The sequence below is a fragment of the Pan troglodytes genome, chromosome 20, assembly GCF_028858775.2.
Source record: "Pan troglodytes isolate AG18354 chromosome 20, NHGRI_mPanTro3-v2.0_pri, whole genome shotgun sequence".
Classification (NCBI taxonomy): Eukaryota; Metazoa; Chordata; class Mammalia; order Primates; family Hominidae; genus Pan; species Pan troglodytes.
The window spans coordinates 42,444,456-42,460,431 of NC_072418.2; the positions used below are offsets into that span (position 1 = coordinate 42,444,456).

Sequence of the window (15,976 nt, forward strand, 5' to 3'; positions counted from 1 at the left end):
AAGCCTTCCTCCTTCTTCCCCAAGATCAGGAAGGTGTTATCACTGCAGGGCCCCTGCAAGGGCTGGGATGTCTGTCCCTCTCCTCTCCCCAACCAGCTTTCCTTCCCCAGCCACAGCCCTCAGCCTCACCTGAGAAACTCCTCTCCCCACACCATCCTCCATGCCCTCCGCCAGGGTCCCTCAGATTCCAGGCAGAGCGACACAAGAGGTCTTGTCCCTGAGCTCACCAGGCTAGCTGTGGATATCCAAGCTCAGCTAAGCAAATGGGGGCCACACCCCAGCTTCCGGACACAGACCCCAGAGGCAGCATAGTGTAGGGGTACAATCAAACTTCCAGCTCCGCTATTTATTCATTGGGGGGATGGAGGGACTACGGCAAGTGACTTCATCTCTCTGTGGTTCAGGTTCTTGTCTGTAAAATGGGACCAAGGATAGATCTACCCTACCCCACTGAGTTGTGAGGTCTCAGAGGGTGGAATGAATATTCAATAACTGCTCAGCAGTACAGTGCTCTAGTTGAGTATTAAAAGAGTTCAGGGAATGTCACCCCAAAATATGGCACCCTGGTATGCTGATTATTTTAAATTAAAGGCACTTAGAGATCCATAGATGCTGGAAGAGGCTTTCCTCCTATGTCTTCTTATCTGCCTAAAGATCAAAAAGAACACAAGTGCCTTCTGTCCTCTCCCTGACATTTCATTATCTTTAACAGGAAAAAAAGACAGAGAAATGTCTACACCTGGACGGACTTTGTCACAAGAAATTATCTGTCAGGCTCAAATTCCAGAGACATTTACAAGCTAAATTCTGTCTCCTGGACCCATTTATTTTCCCCAAAATCATTTATTACCCCTCAAAATTGCCTTCCTTTCCCCATCTCCCCTCCTGTGAAGAAAGGTATATAAGTATATAAACCTCACTGGGTTATTGGGTAATCATTTTCCTGTGATTTTCCTAGTGCATGTTAAATACCCTCCATATGCCTTTTCTCTTGTTAATCTATTGTCAGCCCATTCCAGTGAAATTTCAGAGAGTGAAGGGGAAGCTGTCTTTTCACCCCTATAGTAGAGACTCAGAAGTTGGCCTGCCTGCCTTTTTAAATCCCAGTTTTACCACCTTGGGCCAGTTATTTAACTTTTCTGGGCCAAAATTCCCTCATCTGGAAAACAGGATAATAATACCGATATGTCCTGGTGTTGTGAGAATTAAATGACTTAAGTGCTTGGCACATAGTAAGTATTCACTAAGCGTTAGCTATTATGATCATTTTATTTTTGTGATTATTCCCCACCTCTAAGTCTCTCAGAGGATAAAAGCCTGTCTGCCAGTCTCCCCCGGCCCCAGTTAGTCATCTTCCCATCTTCCTTCAGTCTCACTTACAGTCCTTATGCTGCAATCTAGGTCACCCTCCCCCAACACACACACACACACACACACACACACACACAGACACACCACACGCGGACACACATACAGACACACACACAGGTCAGCAGGGCCTCAGACACAGAAAAAAGTTTAATTCTGCTGCGGCGGAGGGTCCCGGCTCCGGTAGGGAGGGGGATTTGGTTTTGGATTTTGTTCATGTGGGGATTTATTTGGGAGAGTCTGGTCCTTCCAGTGGGACCTGCCCGGGAGAATGAGTAAAGAGAAGAAATCAGGAGAGACAGGGAGACTAGACAAAACCAGGGAGGGCCGAGGGACAAGAGACGACAGGACAGAGAGAAAGGAGAGGCAAATAGGGAAAGACAGGCACTACAGAGAGACGACAAGAGGGCGGGATAGAGACAAACGAGGGAAACAGAGAAACGGGGACCCCAAGCCAGACCCGACCGGACCAGGAATGTGCGTGGGGTGGGGTGGGAGGCTTTGGAGGCCGCCGCGGGACAGAATAGGATCTAGTCCAGCCAGATACAAGAAATGGGCCCCTCGCCCCGGCCCCGGGTGACGGGCTGGGGGAGGGGGCTCGTGTCTCAGTGCTGCAGTGTCGGGGGGCCCTGCCCCTCCCCGCGCTTCGCTGTGTAAGGCACCGGCTCCAGCGAGGTCCGCGAGCGCGCGGGGGGAGGGGTAGGAGGGGGGTCGAGGAGTCCGTAGGGGAAGGGAGGCCGGCAGCCGGTCCCCGAACCCCGCCCTGGGCACGGGGGCGTGGCCTCGAGCCGCAGCCCGAGGCTGCCCCGCCCCCTCCCGGGGACAAGGGCGCGTCTCCACTCTGGTCCAATGTCTTGGCGCTGCGCTTTCTCCCAGTCCCGCCCCAGCGTCCGTGCGGCTGGGCGTTTGGTCTGCGGCACCCAGGCGTCCCGGCGCCCGCCCACCGCTCACACGGTACTCTCCAGCATCCACTCGGTGCTGGTGAAGGCCAGGCGCGCCCTGGCGGAGCCCAGCCCCAGGTCTCCATCCTCCCCGGCCGCGCCCCCTCCAGCCCCGTCCAGGTGCGGCGTGGACCGGTGGCGCTTTGTCCGCCGGGCGCGGCGCGGGTAACTGTGGCTCTGGAATAGTGCCCCGTAGTCCCCGTCGAACGAATAGCGCTGCTGCGGCCTCGGCCGGGCCGCGGCTCCCCCAGGAACTAGAGCTAGAGTAGGGGGCGCCGAGGTTGGTGGCTCCAGGGCGCCGGATCGGCTCCTTCGAGGGCCCACCGCGGCCCGAGACTCCTCCCCGGAAGTTTCCTCGGATGGCAGCAGGCACAGCGAGGTGGCCGAGCCGCCCAGAGAACGTCCAAGGACCACCTCCGGCTCCGCGGATGCCGTCTCGGCCTCCATGGCCTTGGCCTCGACGGCGACGGCGGGGGCAGCCTGGGACTCCACCTCGCGCAGCGCCTCGTAACGGTCCTGGGCCGGCAGGGCCGGGGCCTGTGCCGCGCCTGTGCCTGCGCCGTTGGTCTGCGAGCACACGTGGCTGACCCGCGGGAGCGACCTGGAGCCCTTGACGCGGCGGCTGTCCCCGTCGCCATACACCTTGTAGCGGATCATGAGCAGAACGATGAAGACGAGGACCGAGGCGACGATGACGCCCCCGATGGCGATGATCATGGTGCCGCCCAAGAAATGGGCCCTCAGCGGGCGGCAGGGCGCCGGATCCCCAGCGGTGGTGAACTGCACACAGCCCACCACTCGCGTTGCCGGCAGCGCTGTGGCCCCGTCGTCGTAGACCGCCAGCACGCACAAGTCGTAGGCACGGCCCGCCGCCAGGTCATTCACCAGGAAGGTCTGACTGGTGGACGGGATCATCCTGTAGGAGGGGGCGGGTTCAGGGCGGGGTTAGTCCCCCCGAACCACGCCCCTTCGCTTTATGCCCCGCCCATGGTGAACAGTGGGGACTAAATCCTGCTATCGAAGTCTCAGCCGCTACTGAGACAACAGCAGCAATTCAAGCCCCGTCTCCATCAACATATTCCCACCCTTTCAGGACCCCTCATCTGTATGCCCCGCCCTCAGACCCACCTCCTGGCTGTGTCCCATCACCCACTGGGACAATATATCTATCATTCATATTACCTCCTCTGCATATCCCGGCCCCTGCAGGGGAGAAGTGCTATGGCTTTTAAGCCCTGCCCTCAAGGGACATGCTCCCTAGCTATGTCTCACTCTTGCTAGGACAACTGCCATTCAAGGTCCTTCATCTAGGCATTTCTACCCCAAAACTGGGCCAACGCTACTGGCCACCTCCCCTTTTCTGCATGCCCCATTCCCCACTCAGGTGGACACTAAGGTCAGCTCACAGCGCCTGTCATATTCCTACTGGAACAATGGATGCTCTTCTAGTTCCTCTTTTATACATATTCCTGCCTTTCAGGGAAAACCATGATGCAGGTCGCTCCCCCTTATCTGCATGCAGCACCTTTGGGTAAAACATCTAGCTTTGGCCGGCTGCAGTGGCTCACGCCTGTAATCCCAACACTTTGGAAGGCTAAGGGTGGATCACCTGAGGTTAGGAGTTCAAGACTGGCCTGGCCAACATGGTAACCCTGTCTCTATTAAAAATACAAAAATTAGCCAGGCGTGGTGGCAGGCACCTGTAATCCTAGCTACTCGGGAGGCTGAGGCAGGAAAATCGCTTGAACCCAGGAGGTGGAGGTTGCAGTGAGCCGAGACCACATCATTGCACTCTAGCCTGGGCTACAAGACCGCAAGACCGAGACTCTGTCTCAAAAAACAAACAAACCAAAAAAAAAAAAAAAAAACCCATCTAGCTTCGTCTATGTCCTGGAACAGTTTCCAAGTCCCTTAACTACATGTTCCCTGACATTGCTACAGGCCATTCCCCAACCAAATGAAATGTGGCTTCCAGGCACACCCCACAATGGCCCACTAAGGATGGTTCCCCTACTGTGTATAGCCAACATCCAGACTGCAGGCCCTGCTCCTTGTCCAGATATTAAAGGCAACCACCTCATATGTTCATGTGCCACCAGAAGTCACCAAATCACGCTACCAGGTAAGTTTCTTCCGTAAAGGGGTCAAACGTAGCCAAGCACACACCATACTCCTTTCTTGCTGTAGGCCCCTCCCCTCGAATGAAGACTAGTGTAGAGAAGTGGTTAAGATGACAAAGGCTGGGGGCCAGATTGCCCGGGTTTGAGTCTCTCCTCTGCCACTTGCTTGCTCTGTGACCTCAGGCAAGTTTCTCTTTTGTTTCATTTTGTTTTGTTTGAGACAGACTCTCGCTGTGTCACCCAGGCTGGAGTACAATGACGCGATCTTGGCTCACTGCAATCTCTGCCTTCCGGGTTCAAGTGATTCTCCTGCCTCAGCCTCCCGGGCAGCTGAGATTACAGGCACCCACCACCACACCTGGCTAATTTTTGTATTTTTAGTAGAGATGGGGTTTCGCCATGTTGGCCAAGCTGGTCTCAAACTTCTGACCTCAGGTGATCCATCCGCCTCGATCTCCCAAAGTGCTGGGATTACAGTCATGAACCACCACGCCCAGCGAACTTCGCCAAGTTTCTTAACCTCCCTGTGTCTCATTTTCCCCAAATGGGGATGATAATAATTCCTACATCATAGAGATGGTGTTAGGAATGAATGAGTTAACACAGCCAGGACCTGGCACTTAATGATATCATCATTAGCTTGCATCACGCCTCGTGTTGGCCAGTAACCCTTGCTGTGGCTCACACTATCCAGCCCATTGCATTCCTCCCATCTATAAGATCTACCCCTCTGGAGGGCCATTCCTGCTAGGCCTTGGCCCTCTTCTGTTGAGCACATCCTTTCCACACTGTGAGCCATGTCCAGCCTCAGCTAAACCTGGACTGCCCGTTCCACATTGATTGGCATGGCCAGGATGCAACCTCACAAGCTCTCTTCTCCAGCAAAGACTCTTGGTGGGTCCCAGGAGACAAGGACTGCCCCTTCCTCTTCGTGGGAACATGCAGAACAAGCTCCACCCCCTCTGACAGGCCACATCCCCACCTCCGAAGGCCTGCTTATCTCTCCGATGCTTCCGCTTCCCCTCCAGCACAGCCACCTTCTGGCCCTGAAGCTCCACCTCTGTCATCCCACCTCCAGGAGGTTCTCCCACTACCAAGAGCCACCCTCCCACCAAAAGACTTCCAATCAGAGCCCCATCCCTTCATAAAGGTCCACCCACTTCTCCAACTCCACTCTACCCACCCCTGACTGCCATTTCAAAGACCACTGCCACCCACCCCAGCCACCCTCGGCTGCCCTGGCTTTAAGCCTTCCTCCTCCTCTCTTCATCTCTCCTCTCCAGAGCCCTGGATTCCACTTGCTTCTTCCCCTAAATAGCCAGTTGCTAGGGGCTTCCCCCACCCCTTTTCAAGGACAGAGGCTGGCTCCTTAAGAAAGCTTCAGCCCAAGTGTCTCTAATTGGCTGCAGAATCAAAGCAAGCAGCTAAGCAGGCTTCTGGTTGGCTGCCACCTCCGCCCATGACAGCGTGAGGAAGTTAACCCCTGCGGCACCATAGCATAGGAATCTGCAATGGGGGTTGGAGAACTGGAACTGGGGCCCTACAGGGAAGAGAAGAGTCCCAGGGTCTGTTGCCCAGCTGGGGACAGGGGGCCATCAACATCTGCATCCATGCAGGGTCTGGGGGCTTGTGAACCTCCCCCACCCCACCATGTGGTGGCCATGGCTCAGAGCAAAGGAAAGAGAGGGACAGAGAAGTGGAGAGTCACAGAAGCTCAGAATTATTTACAGAAATATATTATCCATCTCCCTTCCAAGCAGTGGGTGCCCAACAAATGTGTGTCAGTGTATAAAGGACAGCTTTGCTACTTTCTGTGTGACCTTGGGCAAGTGACATCCCCCACTGAACCTCAGTTTTTCTGTCTTTGAAATGGAGAGGGGGTCATCACGCCTTCATAGCGGAGCTGGGAAGATCAAATGAAGTAGCAAGCTTGGAAGTTCGTTGTGAAGGTTTGTGTTTTGTTCATTTGTTTGTCCTCGTGTTTGTCAGGCTGGGCCAGGATCTAACCTATCTTAGTAGGCCCAGGGCCCAGCACAAGATGGGCACACAGTAGGCATCTACTCAGTGTTTGGGACCAGAATAAAAAAGAGAGGGAAATGAGGAAGACAGAGACAAAAGAAAAGGGAGGCTTTTTTTTTTTTTTTTTTTTTCCAGAGGGAGTCTCGCTCTGTCGCCCAGGCTGGAGTCCAATGGCGCAATCTCCGCTCACTGCAACCTCCGCCTCCCAGGTTCAAGCGATTCTCCTGCCTCAGCCTCCTGAGTAGCTGGGATTACAGGCACGTGCCACCACATCTGCCTAATTTTTGTATTTTCCGTAGAGACAGGGTTTCACCATGTTGGCCAGGCTGGTCTTGAACTCCTGACCTCAAGTGATCTGCCCGCCTCAGCCTCCCAAAGTGCTAGGATTATAGGCATGAGCCATCGCGCCCAGCCCAGAGGCATTTTTTTCATTCAACCAACACTGGGAAAGCACCTACTATGTGCCACGCCTATGGCCAAGAAAACACTGGAAAGGTAGAGATGGAGGCCAAGAGGCAGGTTTCTCAGTGAAGATCTGACAGCCAGGAGCTGGGGCTCTCCACAGGTAGGGAAACAGCTCCAGCCCCGCTGGCATCTCCAGGTGAAGCCAAGCAGATGACTGAAGCATTTAACTGGTGCTCTACAATGTGCATGAGGGAGGCAGAGCTAGAAGGAGAGACATCCATGTGGCAAACTACCATTTATCAAGTGCCCACTGTGTGCCAATTCTGTGGCAGAGAGCCATACTAAAAAACTACCAAGATGGGCCAGGTGCAGCGGCTCACACCTGTAATCCCAGCACTTTGGGAGGCCAAGGCAGGAGGATCACTTTAGCTCACGAGTTCAAGACCTGGCTGGGCAATATAGCAAGACCTCGTCTCTACTAAAAATGTTTTTAAATTAGCCCAGTGTGGTGGTGCACACCTATAGTCCCAGCTACTCTCAGGAGGTAGGAGGATTGCTTGGAGCCCAAAAGTTTGAGGCTGCAGTGAGCTATGATCATACCACTGCACTCCAGCCTGGGGTGACAGAGCAAGACCCTGCCAAAAAAAAAAAGAAAAAGAAAAAAAAACTACTGAGATGGAGAGACATGGCAAGGCCAGGACTGCAACTCATAGTGTACTATGGACCACGACCTACTGGGCTATAAGCTCCCTGAGGACAGGGTCTGGGTGGTTTCCCTGTGTCCCCAGCACCCAGCTCAGGAGTTTGCACAAAGCAGGGGCTCTGTGCCTAACGAGGGCAGAGAAGGTAGAGACAGACAGAGAGGTGAAAGGAGAAATAAGGAGGCGATGGGAGAAAATAACTCTTTTTTAAAAATGTCTGTTGACACCGTATGGTCTGTCCCCACCAGGGCAATGGCTTCAAACCCAAGTGAGGGTGGAAATAACATATTTTTCTCATACGTTTTGTTTTCTGTTTCTGTAATGTACCCAATGTATTGGTTCAGTAGTACTGGTATATAATTTATAAATATAAATGTCGCTGTAGGCTAGGCGCGGTGGCTCACACCTGTAATCCCAGCAATTTAGGAGGCCAAGGCAGGCGGATCACTTGAGGTCAGGAGTTCAAGACCAGCCTGCCCAACATGGTAAAATCCTGTCTCTACTAAAAATACAAAACTTAGCTGGGTGTGTTGGTGGGTATCTGTAATCCCAGCTACTTGGGAGGCTGAGGGACGAGATTCGCTTGAACCCGGGAGGCGGAGGGTTTCAGTGAGCTGAGTTCGTGCCACTGCACTCCAGCCTGGGCAATAGAGTAAGGCTCAGTCTCAAAACAAACAAATAAATAAATGTCACTGTAAATGTGTGTGTGTATTTCATGCTCCAAAATGTTTAACTGAAGAGGTGCACAGTCAGATTGTTGTGGGGAGCAGTGATATCGACCATGAGCCCCATAAGGGCAGGGTTCATGCTGAGCTCAGTCACTGTTAGGACTCCAGTGCCCAGCCCTGGTCGGGTTCATATAGGTGCTCAGCGAATATTTTCTATAAGCATGAAAAACAGAGACAGTGAGAAATAGAGAGAGGAGACAGGGCAAAGGAGGGCGGGAACAGCTCTCACAGCCATCTAGAACCCTGGCTGAGCAAGAAGGCCAAGGGAATGGGCAGGTGGAAGGGAGGGTCCCCCTGGGCTTGGGAGGAGGCCCTGGGACTGCAGCACCCGCACCCACCTGTAGACGAGGGAGTCATCAACGGAACTGTTGTACTGAACCTGGTACATGCGTATTCCGGGCACAGGCCTCTGGGCTGGCCAGCGGATGAGCACGGAGTTCGAGGTGAGCTCGGCTGCCACGAGCCGACGCTCAGCCGCAGAATCGTTGGCACCTGGTCTGCCCGGCGTGGCGATGTCAGAGGAGCCGGGCTCGGTGAGAGGCGGCGGGGCAGCCGGCGGGGGTGCCATCAGAGGCAGAGGTACCACGCACACCTCCACGGGCGCCGTCGCTTCCCCAGCGGCATTGGAGGCGATACAAGTGAAGGTGCCACTGTCCCTCAAGGTGGTGATGGTCACATCCAGCGTCCCGTCCCCCCGGACCCGGGTCCGGCTGGAGTTCCCCAGCAGCCGCCCATCAGGTGCCACCCAGTGCACCACCGGCTCGGGGTCACCCACCGCTCGGCAGCGCAGGCTCACCGCCTGGCCTTCCACCACCAGGGCCCGGCCCCCCGCCTGCCGTGTGATCAGCGGGGGCTCACACAGGAACTCCTCCTCGGGGATGGACCAGAAGTAGCGGTCGGTGAGGTGTTCGGGCGTGGCGCAGGTCTCTAAGTCGTCCTCGCGGGTCAGCCGCCGCAGCCAGAGCAGCTCGCAGTTGCAGTGCAGGGGGTTGCCGCCGAAGCTGACGGTCAGCGGGGTGGGCGGCTTGGGCCCGGTGCCCTGCGACCTCAGGAAGAGCCCGTCGGGCGGGAGTTTATGCAGGCGGTTGGAGGTCATGTCCAGACGGACCAGCTTGTGAAGCTGCACGAAGGTCCCCTCCGCGATGTGGTCGATGAGGTTGTGGTCCAGCGTGAGGGTGTTTAGGTTCACCATCTGGCCCACCGCCTCCCACGGCAGGGCCTCCAGGTTGTTGTAGGACAGATCCAGGTCCTCCACGGTGGACAGGAAGGCGTCAAAGGCCGCCGACTCCACCCGGCGGATCTGGTTGTTTCCAAGGATCAGGTGGCGGAGGTTGCCCAGGCCGCGGAGCTGGTCGCCGCGCACCTCCGCCAGGCGGTTGCTGTCCAGGTGCAGGGCCCGGAGGGCACGCAGGTCGGCGAAGGCGCCAGCTGCCACCTGGCCGATGGTGTTCCGGGAGAGAGTGAGGTGCACCAGGCTGGTCATGTTGGCGAAGTCTCGGCGGCGCACGGCGGCGATGAAGTTGTCGGTGAGCCGCAGCTCCACCACGCGCCGGTCGATGGCGGGCGGCACAAAGAGCAAGCCGGTCTTGGCGCACAGCATTGTCAGTGTGGGCGCCACGTTCTGGCAGATGCAGCGGCCAGGGCAGGGCTGGCCACGAGATGCCCCCGCCCAGAGCAGCAGCAGAAAGGGCAGGGCAGCGGGCGGCGGCGAGAGGAGGGCCGAGGAGAAGGGTCCTGGAGCCATGGTGCAGTGGGAAGGCAGGAGGGGTGGGAGGTGAGACCTGCCGGGGAAGGAGCCGGTTACCCAGGCGTGGGACTTGGCCGCCATGGGATGTCCTGCTACCAGTCAGGCCTGGATCCCTCCCCTACCGCCTATAGCTGGGTTCCATAGGATGGTGAGAGGAAGCCACTATCAGCTATTAACAACAGATTACAACACTTCCATGCTGGGCACAGTGGCTCACGCCTGTAATCCCAGCACTTTGGGAGGCCGAAGCAGGCGGATCACCTGAGGTCAGGAGTTCAAGACCAGCCTGGCCAACATGGTGAAACCCCGTCTCTACTAAAAATACAAAAATTAGCTGGGCATGGTGGTGGGCGCCTGTAATCCCAGCTACTTGGGAGGCTGAAGCACGAGAATCGCTTGAACCAGGGAGGTGGAGGTTGCAGTGAGCCGAGATCACACCATTGCAATCCAGTCTGGGCGACAGAGCAAGACTCCATCTTAAAACATAAATAAAAATAAAAATATCTCTATACTGGTTGATAGAATACCCCTGTCCCTACTTGCGTGTCCCACCCTCACCTCTGCCCCTCCTGTAGTAGCTCCCAAACCTCTCATGATCTCCCAACCAAAGGGGTGACACCTGGCCCAACCTGGGCCCTCCAGTACCCACTAAATTGTCTAAAAAATCACTGTTAACTATGGTTTAAGGCCCTGGCTGTCCAAGCCATACTCCCTAGCTCCAAATCCCAGCTCTGATACTTACTAGCTGTGTGACCTCCAGCAAGTATCTGAACCTCTCTGATTCTCGGTTTCTTCATCTGTAAAAGGGAGATAGAAACAGGCCTTACTTCTGTGAGGATTAAATGTATTGATGAACATAGCATACTTAGAATAGTGCCAGGCATATAAAATGTGCTTATTACATGTTAGCAATCATCATCATGATCATCAAGTGCTTAATATGTACCAGGCATAGAACAGTGCCCTATTATTGAGAGTAAGTACTTTGAAATCAAACAGACTCAGGTTCAAATCCTGGTTCCCCTTTTGCTAGCTCTGTGACCCCCAAGCCAAGATTTCCCCTAGCTAGGCTGTAATTTCTTAATCTGTAAATTGGGATGATAATTGTACCATCTTCATTCATGTACCACCGACCATGCCTGGCATACAGTAAGTACTCAATAAATGTTAAGGGTTTCCCCCCTCCCGCCTCTGGCATTGGCAGGGAGAGTGTGAAAGTGGGAGGGACTGAGAAAAACACATCAGAGTCTTCCAGTTCAGCCTCAGGAAGTCCTTCTCTGAGGTCTGGTTTCATCCTGGGCTCAGTTGAGCTCCCAAGCAGGGCAGACTTTCATGCTCACATCTTTGGGTACACACAACACACACACACACACACTCACACACTCACACACTCACACACTCACGCTATGTCTCTGCTCCAGGCAAAACCTTCCGGCAGGGATTCCCCCTGCGGCGGCTGCAGCCCACGACATGTCAGTTCCCATCACAACACAGGGTGGGCGGGGGGTGAAGAGGAAAGGATGGGAAGGGGGCGTCCCTAAAACTGTTTTCACCCCACCCTGCCCTGTACCCTAGCCCCTGCTGGCCTACCTCCCAGGAATCTGTGTTTGGGGCTACGGCCTTAGGTGGCTTTGATCTTCCTGCCAGTGGGGAGGGGGCCTGGGACAGAGACCAGGAAAGTCAGAGACAAGAGGTGAAGAGAGACAGGGAGAGACCAGGGGGAGGGAGAAGTGGACTGGCAAAGAGAGAGAGACAGATTGGGAGAGAAACAGAGAGACAAAAAGATGAGTCTGAAAGGAAGGTGAACAGACAGAAAACTGAGAGTGAAGAATGAGACACAGAAAAGAGAGAGACACAGAAAAAAGAAAGACACAGAGATGGAGAGAAAAATAGAGACAGTATTAGAGAGAAAAAGACAGAGGAGGAAAGAGACAGAGAGTAAGGGAGACAATGACCGGGCTGAAGGCGGAAAAAGAGGCCGGATCGGGGTGTCCTACCATCTCTGAGTTCACCCCAAATCTGTCCTTCACTCCCTCTAGATCACTACTCTACAATGCACTGGAAACCCTGGCTTAGAAAGGGGGACTCCAGAATTAGGAGCCTGAGTCTGCCCCTGCTTGGCTATGGGGTCTTCAGGGCTCAGAATCCCAGTCTATGAAACAGAAGTCCAGAGCCTCGCCTCCGACAGCTGGGGTAGGACTCAAATGGAGGGAATAATAATAGCAATGGAAATAGCTAACATTTATGGAGAGTGGTGCAGCACTGCAGGACAGAATCCGCCCTACTGCCTGGGTTCAGACCTCACCTCCCCACTGTGTGACTTTAATCAAGTGACTTCCCCTCTCTGTGCCTCGGTGTGCTCATCTGTCAAATGGGAATAATAATGGCACCCACCTCATAAGGTTGCTATGAGGATTTAATGAGATAATATTTTATGACATGCTTAGAATAGTTCCTGACAAAGTAAACACTATATACATGTGAGCTGCTGCTATTATCATTATTATTATTACTATTATTATTACTAATTTATTATTTTCTCCAGCTTTCTCAGCCACCAGGAGGTCAGGCTTTCGGGAGATCTTCCCACACCCATGCACACGCACATACAAAATGGGCAAACATATTCATTCAACCCTCTAAATGCAGGGGTCATTTCATATCTTGACATATTCTTGTATCCTTTACTGATATCATGAGGAAACCTTGCTTTCCCAAACACCTTAACCATCCTGAGAATGAATGTCTCTTGGCCTGAAACCCCCCACCTGCTCCCCAGAGCCACCTGGCCACCACAAGCCCTCACCCAACTTTGATGTTCCTGACCTTGTCACCACTCCCCAGCCTTGGACAGAGTGGTGGGCAACTGGTCCTTCAGGAAACTGTCATCCCCTGAACTGAAATCCATGCGAGGCAGGGTTCCAGACCCCCAGCTGGCTGACAGCAAGCCCCATCACCCCCCATGTCTCTCTCTCTCTGAAGCCTTACGGCTCTACTCACCTCTCTTCAGGGAGTCAGGGCCTGGGCCAGCACCTGCAAAGGAACAGAACCACCTTGTTAGCATCGTTCTGGCTCTTCTCTGTGCACCAGATCTTGCCTTGGAGACCATCCCGGCCAAGGAAGTCCCTGGTGTGATCACGCTCTCAGTCCTCCTGTGGCAGGTTTTGCATAGTCTCACAGGAACCCAGAAGTCCTCTCTGGAATCCTAGATTAGGCCTCAGGGTTGTTCACCCTCCAAAGCCCAGGAGTCAAGGACTTTAGCCCTTTGTCCTCTGGGGTTTCAGGAGCCAAGAACCCCAGCCCCCTCTTCCCTCTGACCCAAGAGTCCAGACCAGACCTCTGGCCCTCCGTTAGAACCCAAGAGTTTACATCCCAGCCCCTCAACTCCAAAGTCCTGAACGGTACCAAGAGCTGGGGAAGGGCCAAAGTTTCCCATCCTTGCCATGATACTATTGCCCACACCAACATGTGTGTCCATGTCAGAACCCACGCAAGCCCACAACCCCAGTCTCTACATCTGGATTTCTATGAACATAGCAACATGATCTGTGTGCCCTCCACCCTCTATGGGCACTTGGCCTGGCATATGGACACACTGTGTCCAGGGACCCCAGGCAGGACCCCAGTGTACCAGAGGTCATGCCACATGGGCCTCAAACCCACTGAACCCAAGAGTAGGGACAGCCTTGTGCCAGGGCACAGACACTTGTGTCCTTCACATACATGTCTGAACATACACAACCCCCAGAGACCAACACCAAAACACAAACAGACTCACAACATAGATGGATACATACCCTCAAGGTTGACACACCTGCATGCAACAACACATGTACAACACTGACTCTGCCATGCAAGTTCACACACACAAATGCACAGATACAACAGAGAAACTCATGTGCCCCCTAACAGACAACCAGGTACATGCATTTACAACAGATCTACCTTGCACACTCACCAGCACACAGGGGCACACACATCTAACAAACACACACACACCTGTGCAAACATACACAAGTGCACACTCTTAAATGCCCAGACACACTCATACTTCACACATCTCCATGTTGCAAAGTTGATACAGCATCACGCCAACAGATACATACCTCACACACACACACACACACACACACACAAAACCACAAGCATACAGATACGAGGCTGATCCACACTGGAACACGCACACAGGCACAAAAAGATCCACCTTTGCAGACACGCCAAGATGTTCACTCATAACAGACACATGCTCACACAACAGTCCTGTGATTTACACACTTCCAAATGCATAGAAAATACTGAGCCACAGTAGCACAGTCAGTAGACAGGCCCAGATTCACACTCACACAGTCTTGGACACACATTCCTCCCAGCCCTGAGGCACCCCCCCACCACCCCACCTACTTACTTCCCAGGCCCAAGAAATCCTAACATCCCTGCAGCACATTCAGCATCGTGCCCTCCACACCCCCAAAAAACCAGGGCACAAGCCAGGCCAGAGGTCAGAGTTCAGCAGGTGGAAACTCAAGAGGATTTGGGGGTTTGAGTCCTAGATCACGGTTTCAAGGAGATCCTCCCACCAGCAGCCCCAAAGGTTCCCCAGCCTGGCCATCAGGATGGAGGTAACTCTGGCTCCGTCTGCAGATGTCTGGCCGGTGGGGGAATTAGGGTGGAGTGGGTGGGGAAGGGCCGGGTCTTCGCCCCCCAACCCCCACCTCAGGGCCCATCTGTCCACTTCTCGGCCTCTCATCCCCCCTCCATCTGTCCACCTCCTGGCCGCCCATCCCCCCCCCCCCCGCAACCACCGGGAAGGGGAAGACATGGCCGCTTCCCCCAGGACCGCTAAGGACCCCCCAGTTGACATGGACCGAGGGAGCGGCGAACTCCCCTCCCCCAAATCCACACCGAGGCCTGGACCCACAAGGCGCCGAGCCTCAGCCCCCAAGCCAGCAACCTGCCGTGGACTCACAGATATACACCCTCGGAGACATACAACCCACAGACACACACACACACACACACACACACACACACACACACACAAATGGACACCCGAGCGGGCACACCCGGCTCCACAGACCCGGGGATGGACATCCAACCCGGACACAAACACCCAGAGCAGCTAGTCGCGCACGCACACGGGCTTGGGGGGGGACCCACACCTGGGCACACAACCCACGCACACACACACCTGCACACAGCCCCTCCGATGGGCGCGCGACAGCGCCCAGACACACAGCCGGAGGGGCGGCCGCTCGGGGGGACACGCGTGCACAGCCGGACACGCCGGCCGGGCTCGACACCCCGCGCACACCCGATGGCCACACGGGCAGGGCGCCGCACACGCCGGCACCGGGCACACACAGGGCCGCGCGGGCGCACGCCGGGCCCGCCGCAGCGCCGCGGACACACACTCGCACGCTCGCACGCTCACACCCGCGCACACACCCGCGCCCCCGCCCGCCGCTCCCGGGCCTCTGCGGGCCGCGCTCACCCAGCCCGGGGGGGCCCCGGGCCCGGCCCCGCCGCCGCCGCCTCGCTCCGCGCCATGGTGGGGGGAGGGCCGGGGGAGGGGGCGCGGTGCCGCGGGGCCGCCTCCCTCCCGCCTCCCGCCCTCCCTCCCGAGCCGCCGCCGAGCTCCGCCCTCCGCGCCGCCCGCCGCCACCGCCGCCGCAAGGGGGGAGGGGGCGCCGACTGGTGGGGGCGGCCGGGCGGGGCGGTCGCACACCCGGGATCCCCGCCCCGAACCTGCCGCAGACCCCTCTCCACTGCGGAGCCGCCGCGGGCCCGCCCCCGACCCTTCCCCAGCCCCACCCCCAGCCCCGCCGGCCTCCCCCGAGACCCCCCCCAGACCACGCCCCAACTGGCCTAGGGACCCCGAATCTCCCTACAGAGACCTCCCATCACGTCCTAATACCCAGAGGGACCTCGGATCAGGCCTCACCTCTTT

At 55.7% G+C, this 15,976-nt stretch overlaps 1 protein-coding gene across 2 annotated transcripts; it reads right to left on the bottom strand.

Moving 5' to 3' along the window:
- Positions 1-1,500: 1,500 nt before the first annotated feature.
- LRFN1 (leucine rich repeat and fibronectin type III domain containing 1) lies at positions 1,501-15,640 on the bottom strand. Of its 2 annotated transcripts, none has more exons than XM_016935906.3 (5): positions 15,521-15,640; positions 13,030-13,062; positions 10,772-10,826; positions 8,621-10,063; positions 1,501-3,225 (listed from the first exon to the last, which is right to left on the bottom strand). In XM_016935906.3, exons 4-5 carry the CDS (start codon positions 10,024-10,026, stop codon positions 2,316-2,318), a joined length of 2,316 nt encoding a protein of 771 aa, XP_016791395.1. In that variant the 5' UTR covers positions 10,027-10,063; positions 10,772-10,826; positions 13,030-13,062; positions 15,521-15,640; the 3' UTR covers positions 1,501-2,315. The 2 variants fall into 2 exon arrangements, with proteins under 2 accessions (XP_016791395.1, XP_016791396.1); XM_016935907.4 differs by lacking the exon at positions 15,521-15,640 and adding an exon at positions 15,218-15,447.
- Positions 15,641-15,976: the final 336 nt, after the last annotated feature.